The sequence below is a fragment of the Echiichthys vipera genome (genome assembly GCF_963691815.1).
Source record: "Echiichthys vipera genome assembly, chromosome: 22".
NCBI classification, from domain to species: Eukaryota; Metazoa; Chordata; class Actinopteri; order Perciformes; family Trachinidae; genus Echiichthys; species Echiichthys vipera.
The window spans coordinates 5,570,568-5,579,370 of NC_139847.1; the positions used below are offsets into that span (position 1 = coordinate 5,570,568).

General features: G+C 40.1%; 1 protein-coding gene across 1 annotated transcript in view; it reads left to right on the forward strand.

The window, feature by feature from the left end:
* Positions 1–5,013: 5,013 nt before the first annotated feature.
* The window catches only part of LOC310963928 (E3 ubiquitin/ISG15 ligase TRIM25-like), a gene marked incomplete at both ends in the record, with an annotated part of 5,583 nt that continues 1,793 nt past the window's right edge, over positions 5,014–8,803 (forward strand). Inside the window, 3 exons of the mRNA XM_083936885.1 lie at positions 5,014–5,672; positions 7,218–7,326; positions 8,213–8,308. Of these exons, the coding sequence (XP_083793011.1) occupies positions 5,014–5,672; positions 7,218–7,326; positions 8,213–8,308 (864 nt within the window). The remainder of the gene's footprint in view (positions 5,673–7,217; positions 7,327–8,212; positions 8,309–8,803) is intronic.

The following is an 8,803-nucleotide window of genomic DNA, read 5'->3' on the forward strand; positions in this document are numbered from 1 at the left end:
CTAGCAATACAATTAAGCTTGCAGTGCGATTATTTACTTTCTATGTGAGTTTTTAGGGAGTTTAACTACAGCTGAAGTGAACTGACGTTGAACGGTAATCACCATGGTAACATATTTCCACCACCCAAAACGTATTAATGATGCTTAGACACTAAGGCATCAGTAATTATAATCCAGTAATATAATATGTTACTCTGAAATGGACCATTCTGCTAAATTAGTATATTTTACTGTGGGCACTTTGAGTGGATTTTGATGTCAATACTTATATTAAATTATATTAAATATTACTTATATATTATATACTAATATTTTGAATGCAGGAGTTGTATGAGAGTATTCTTAAAATGTAAAATTGTTACTTTTACTCAAGTAAAATATTTGAACTAAACTGAACTAAACAACCACTGTTTATAAAGTTAAAACTAATGCACCTTAAACATTAAACTCAACTAATTTTATTAGCTTCAAAAAACCTTTATTTCTCATATATTCATATCAAATATATACTAAAATGTATTGCATAGTTATTTTATTCAATCACAATATATAAACATATTTATATATTTTAGTATCCAAAATATAAATTCATCACAATAAATAAATAAATAAATAACAGATAATAACAAAAAAACATGTTAATAAAATAGAAGTAAATAGGGGAAAATTAAGAAAGAATAAATATAAATCTAGTAGGAAGAGGTGAACACTTATTTAATCCCATCCCGTCTCCATAACTCATTATTTAATCTTTTATTTCATTATTATTATTATTATTATTATTATTATTATATATATTAAAACGGTACCAATTTGATTAACTACAAAAAATACTTATTTATCATATAATCATGACAAATATGTATTATAATATTTTGCATATTTATTTAATTTAATCAAAATGTATAAACATATTTATACATTTTAGTATCCAAAATATAAATTCATCACATTAAATAAATAAATAAATAACAGATAATACCAAAAAAAATGTTAATAAAATAGAAGGAAATAGGGGAAAATTAAGAAAGATTAAATAATCTAGTGGGAAGAGGTGTACACTTATTTAATCCCGCCCCTTCTTCATTACTCGTTATTTATTTACTATTTCTTTAATATTATTATTATTATTATTATTATTATTATTATTATTATTATATACTGTATATATATTAAAACGGTACCAATTTGATTAACTACAAAACTACATATTTATCATATAATCATGTCAAATATTTATTATAATATTTTGCATATTTATTTAATTTAATCACAATATATAAACATATTTATATATTTTAGTATCTAAAATATAAATTCATCACAATAAATAAATAAATAATAGATAATAACAAAAAATGTTAAAGTAGAAAGAATAAATATCAATCTAGTAGGAAGAGGTGTGCACTCTTTTAATCCCATCCCATCTCCATAACTCATTATTTATCTATTTATTATTATTATAATTATTATTATTATTATTATTATATATACTGTATATATATTAAAACAGTACCACTTTGATTAACTACAAAAATACTTATTTATCATATAATCATGACAAATATGTATTATAATATTTTGCATATTTATTTAATTTAATCAAAATATATAAACATATTTATATATTTTAGTAGCCAAAATTTAAATTCATCACAATAAATAAATAAATAACAAGTAATAACAAAAAAACATGTTAATAAAATAGAAAGAATAAATATCAATCTAGTGGGAAGAGGTGTACACTTATTTAATCCCATCCCTTCTCCATAACTCATTATTTAATTTTTTATTTCTTTAATATCATTATTATTATTATTATCATTATTATATACTGTATATATTTAAACGCAACCAATTTGATAAACTACAAAAAAAACTACTACATATTTATCATATAATCATGTCAAATATATTTTATAATATTTTGCATATTTATTTAATTTAAACAAAATGTATAAACATATTTATACATTTTAGTAGCCAAAATATAAATTAATCACAATAAATACATAAATAAATAAAAGATAATAACAATTTTTTTTTTAATAAAATAGAATGACATAGGGGGGGATTAAGAAAGAATAAATAACAATTTAAATAAATAAATAAATAAATAATAATAATAATCATAGAGTGTAACAGCGCCCCTCGGGCTCAGCCGTTCACGGTGACTGTATTGTAACGTTAGGATTTCCGAGGGGCCGTGAAAGCAGCATTTTCCCCGCATCAACCTGCCCAGCTCCAGTTATTAGCCGTTAGTCCGTTTGTCCCTCGCACAGGTGTACGTCCGCCCGTCCTTTTGTGTCAAATGCAGAAAGCTCCAGATGAGAAACTAAATGCCCGCTGACTGGAATGTTTCCCCGGACTCTCCTGAAACAAATCCCGGGCAGTTTGCGGGGGGAAGAAACGGGTGGTTAACGTGTTAACGTGTTAACGTTAGCCGCAGCACGACAGGTGATTTGAGCCGTTAAAGCCTCGCCGTGTGTGATTCAGAACGCTTTATGCGGCTCTGGAAATCAGCGTTTCAGCTCTTTTTACCGGCTTTACACGAAGATTACCCATGAGGTCATAACGTCACATTATCAAGGTAAGCAGCGGTAACAGCCTGTCTCACTGTCTGCCTGTCTGTCTGTCTGTCGTGGTGGCTCGTCACTTGTCCCAACAACTCATCCAGGGGGAGATTATGTAAACAACACAGCGCTGGTTGGCAGGTTTCCCACGTTATCTTCAGGTCTTTGAACGGAATGTTTTCTTTCAACAAGCTTAACTGACAACTAAACAACAACAACAACAACCACAACCAGACCTTGTTTTGGGGGATTTCTAAAGGCCTAAAGTGACAGTAGGTTGTTTGTTATCTTTATTGAATAATATGCAGGAAGAAGGAAGTGGTAGTCAGAGGCGATTCGAGAGGTTTTTGGGCCCTAGGGCAAAGCATTCACATGGGGGCCCCTCGGTCCATCACTGTGTCAGCAGTCGGACAGTTTTTGGGTAAATTCTGTCATATTTCTGTTTAACCTACAAATATAAATGATGGTGTAATGTTGTCAGTTAATGTGATGGTGTAAAGCTGACGTATAACCTTATCATCGCAACCAAATATTGTTTTAACCACCTAATTTATAGGGAGTGTATCACCGGTCGGACGCCGTTCGCTGGTGTTATACCTATCTGGATGGATCTGGTCCGCCGCAGTCTCCGGTCTTTTCGTGGTGCTTTTACCAGGTGATCGCCACCGAAGTGAAAGTAGAATTTTTTTACACACTTCTAAGAATCTACAAGTGAAGTTTCATTCAAATTAGTAAACGAAAGAGACGTTGATGAGGGAAAGCAGTCAGAACGTTTGGGCGACGCTCAGCCTGAGTTGCTCAGGCGGTGGTTTACATTAAAAATGGAAATGAAGAAGACTTTAAGGTATATTTTTGAGTTGTTAAAGCATGGACTTTGAGTGTGAAGGACTGAAGTGTGGTCCTGGATGTTTTGACATCACTGATGTTAATGTGGACGACCAGCAGCTCCCAGTGTTTACGGCGAGGAGATCGGGGTGTGCGACTAGAGGAGCATGCGGCTAATTCACCGGTGTTAGCGTCCTTTTGACCACTCTTGTTAACACAAAGATAAATTAGGCCGTTAAAATGATGTTTGGTTACAAAGATAAGAAGTTAGACTTTAGTTTTACTCCATTAAATGAACTCAAAACATTACACCATCATTTATATTCGTTATACAAAACTCCGCTACAAATTAGTTAATGTTCAGTTCTTCAGTTAATGTAATGGTGTAAAACTAACGTATAACCTCTTAACCTCCAAATATCGTTTTAGCCACCTAATTTAGCTTTGAGTTTACAAAAGTCGTCAAAAAGGACGCCGACGCTGGTGAATTAACGTATCGGACAGTTTTTGTCTAAATTCTCTCAAATTTTCTGTTGATCCTACAAATATAAATGATGGTGTAGTTTTGAGTTGATTAAATGGTTTAAAACTAAAGTCTAACTTCTTATCTTTGTAACCAAATATCGTTTTAACGGTCTTTTATTTAGCTTTGTGTTGTCACACATTTGCTGTTTCCAGCTTATCAGTTGTGAGGATTTGCTGCTTTCCTCAGTTTAATATCACGTTTTATTTATTTTTTTCTCACATAAAAACAATATAAAACACACAGATAATAACACATAAGAATACACGTGTGGGGGGCGTAGAAACCTGTAGAGGCATCTATTTTAAACCGCGACCATAAAACATTTAAAATACGAAAATATAACACAAAAATCCAAACAACACTAAAATAACCAAACACATGAAAACAAATACAAAACAACGAAATACATACGTCTAAAGTGTAAAGTTGAATATCTTGGACTGTTTGTCTGACAGAAAATTACTTTTTAAAACATCACCTGACTTCTGGGACGTTGAAATATAATTTTCATAATTTTTCGGACACTTTAAAGTCTAATTAAAATAAAAAGAATAAAAAAACAACAGATTAATCAACGATGAAAATAAAACAATTATTAAATAATAATCCCATCACATCTTTCCTGACCCTGAAGTGACGTCTTCTACAGTTTACAGTTTAAAACTCAAATAAAAGCAGTTTATATTCATATTTATGTTTATGTTATATATTGAATGACTTAGTAAATGACTTCAATAATGAATCTATTATCACAGATGTTGTCTACTTATTGATGAAAGGACTTTTCGTGTCAATACAATAATACAACAAGCATTTCTGTTTTTCTCCTTAAACTTTTAGCAACCTGACACCTACAAAGGGTGAAGTTCTACGTCAGGACCCCCTCCTTTCCCTTTCCCCCTCCACCTGTTCTGCCTTTATTCCCCCACTCATCACTCTCCTGTCCCTTGTCTCTTCTTCCTCACCTTTCACCATCCTGCCCTCGCCGCTTCCTCGTCCCCTTTTTACACCTCGTTCCATCCTCCCCTGTCTCCCCTGTCCCCCCCGTCCCACCCGTCCCACCACCCTGACCTTACAGTTTGAAAAGAAATGGCCTCAGCCCAGTCCGAGCGGTCCAGCGTCCTGCAAGAGGAGCTCACCTGCCCCGTGTGCTTGGACTTGTACCGCGACCCCCACTTGCTCCCTTGCGGCCACAACTTCTGCAAGGCCTGCCTGGACCGCCTAAAGCGCCAGGCGGAACGAGGTCGCTTCCGCTGCCCTGAGTGCCGCGACAGCCACCGGTGTGGACTGAACTTTCAGAAAAACTTCAAAATAGCCAACATCGCTGACGACTACCGTCACCGGCGCAGAGCCACCACCGCCGCCGCCACGGCTTTAAAATCCAGGGAATTGCTGTCGTCTTCTCTGTCGGCGCACCACGTCAAGGGTGCGTTCGCTGTCCCGTGTGACTACTGCCCCTCAGTCGCCACCGAGGCATCGGGCACCTGTCCTGCGGGGCAAGGGTCTTCTGCTGCTTCTAGTTCTCAGGAAGGGGGTGACAAGCAGGAGGCTGCTGCCGCCGCCGCCGCCGCCCCCGATGCTGCTGCGTCAATGTTTGCTGTCAAGACGTGCCTGAAGTGTGAGGTGTCAATGTGCCAGGAGCATGTGAAGCCACATCTGGAGCTGCCAGCGTTCCGCGAGCACCCACTGACAGAACCGATGAACGACTTCTGGAAGAGGAAATGTCCGGATCACGACGAGATATACAGGTAGGTAGGAGCGTACCTATGTTCCCTGGGGCCTATGTTCCCCGGGTCCTATGTTCCCTGGGTCCTATGTTCCCTGGGTCCTATGTACCCCGGGTCTTATGTTCCCCGGGTCTTACGTTCCCCGGGTCTTACGTTCCCCGGGTCTTATGTTCCCCGGGTCTTATGTTCCCCGGGTCCTATGTTCCCCGGGTCCTATGTTCCCCGGGTCCTATGTTCCCCTGGTCCTATGTTCCCCGGGTCTTATGTTTCCCGGGTCTTATGTTTCCCGGGTCTTATGTTCCCCGGGTCCTATGTTCCCCGGGTCTTATGTTTCCCGGGTCTTATGTTTCCCGGGTCTTATGTTTCCCGGGTCTTATGTTCCCCGGGTCCTATGTTCCCCGGGTCTTATGTTCCCCGGGTCTTACGTTCCTAGGGTCCTACGTTCCCCGGGTCCCCTGTTCCCCGGGTCCCATGTTCCCCGGGTCCCATGTTCCCCGGGTCTTATGTTCCCCGTGTCCCATGTTCCCCGTGTCCCATGTTCCCCGTGTCCCATGTTCCCCGGGTCCTATGTTCCCCGGGTCCTATGTTCCCCGGGTCCTATGTTCCCCGGGTCCTATGTTCCCGGGTCCTATGTTCCCGGGTCCTATGTTCCCCGGGTCCCATGTTCCCCTGGTCCCATGTTCCCCGGGTCCTATGTTCCCTGGGCCCTATGTTCCCCGGGTCTTATGTTCCTAGGGTCCTACGTTCCCCGGGTCCTACGTTCCCCGGGTCCTACGTTCCCCGGGTCCCCTGTTCCCCGGGTCCCATGTTCCCCGGGTCCCATGTTCCCCGGGTCTTATGTTCCCCGTGTCCCATGTTCCCCGTGTCCCATGTTCCCCGTGTCCCATGTTCCCCGGGTCCTATGTTCCCCGGGTCCTATGTTCCCGGGTCCTATGTTCCCCGGGTCCCATGTTCCCCGCTTTGTTGTTTGAGACCATTGGGAACATTTTTTTTTTTCAAAAAGGGTCCGATGTTCCCCGCTGTTGACAGAAAGTGTGTTCCCCGGTCTGTTATTTTTTCCACAATCGGTGCCAAATTCCCTGACAACTAGGCCTGTGTAGACCCTAACCCTACCCTCTAACCCTGACCCTGCGTTTCACGCTAAAACCTGACCCTAACCGTAACCTCTAACCCTAACAAAATGCTGAATTAAATCAGCGAAGGCAAAGGCTTTTGCGACCGGGGAACATCGGACCCTTTTGGGGAAAAGGGTGGAGAATAGGACCCGGGGAACACGGGGATGACCCCGTAGGAGGCACATGACCGCATATATTTGCAGCATTCAACAACTGGATGAAAGAAACAATAATGTGAGTCAGTGATGGTCAGCTTACGTCTGATATTAACTAGGGAAGCACACCAATCGGGTTGTTTCTTTATTAAGCATGCTCTACTCATTGTTTAGCATACTTTGAGTCTGTCAGAATAACAATAGCAGTGTTGGTATTGGATCAAGACTTCAGGCCGTGCAGAGGTCGGTCATTACAAGATTTGTCTGAATCCTGTTTTTATTCTTAATAACTCCAGATATTACTGCATGGACGACAAGATGTGCGTGTGCAACGCCTGCACCATAGAAGGAGGACACTCGGGACACACAATCAAGACCCTGAAAAACACCATGAAAGATCTCAAGGTACACCTTTTTATCATCATCACGGTTTCTACACAAGTCTGTTTTAGTATTGTTAGAATCTTTTCACACCTTTTTAAATGTTTTTGAAATTGCCCAGAAAGCGCAAACTCAAAACGATTCAGTCCCATCGTTGTCACATTACTGTTTGGAATTAATTTAATAACACAAAATAATGAATTATGATATTTTCAGCATTGTATTCAGAAACAAAAGTGTAGGAGCTCCGTGTTTCCATTCAGTTTCACCCCCTTTGGATTTTTTGGGGCTCACACAAAGTCTTGTGCTGAGTCTGGAATCCTGATGAATCGGCAGTTGTTGTTGTCACTGTGCGTCCGTGTACGGCTGAATGAGGTCACATGACTTCCTGTGCCTCCATTCTCCCGAACAGAGTGACGCAGAGAGGTTTCCAGTGTGTGCTCTGGATGTTCAGCCCAGAAACCTGCTAATTCAACGTGTTGTATAAGTCGCAGCAGAAAGGATTGAGCCATAACCAGTGTCCCTTTCAGCCTAACCTATCATAATATATTAGTTTAAACAGTAAGGCAGTAAGCATTCGTCCTTGTGTTGGCACAGATGGACTCAATAAATACAATAATGACACATATCTGGTGGAGTAAACAAACCACAGGCAAAGTTTCTAGTGTTTGGCTGATGACTTACGGTGATTTCCTCCTCTTATTAACTCAAATGAAGTCGTGCGCTTAGGAAATTCAATAAATACGTTCAATAAAAGGCATAAAATGTCCCACAAAATGACTGATACCTCCGATGGGCGGGGAGTTTCCGTTGAAACATGACTTATGAACCCATTATAAGCAGCGGTGAAACGAGTATTTGTCATTTGCACAGTAGTAATCGATCCACTGTGGCATCACTGTGACTTCAGGGCTCGCTGGATAAGCAGCTGTACAGGGTTGAAAGGAAGTACAGCATGGCAGAGAAGAAGCTCCAGGAGCAGAGGGAGAAGGAGAGACAGAATAAGGTAAGATGGCTCACACAGGGCCAACAAATCTGAAAACAGCTGAATATTTGATCATTTGTATTGGGGACATGTTACAGCGTCGCCTCCTTTGTATTTATTTAGTGTTTTATGTATTTCTTACACTCCAAATGTAGTCATAAAACCTTTTCAGCACCATGGACAGTAACATTAAGCTGCACACACAGCCCCAGGTAAAGCTCCGGTAAATCACCGCGGGTTATCCGGCAGCGGGGGAGTCACTTACGGCCCGTTTATGTGGAGTGAATGGGAAGTCCTGTCGTGTTCTTTAACCCCCCCTAGTAGTCCAAGTAGATGTTATAATTCAATTAGGCTATTCATTTCCGTCCGAGCGCCGTTATGATCTCAACATTTCCGACTTTGCTCAGACTTTATTGGCTGCTGAAACAGATGACGGGCCTCACGTTCTAAAACCAGCTGCTGCAGATTTGACACGTCACAGGCGACAACATCAGTCGGTTTGAGTCCAGAGGAGAC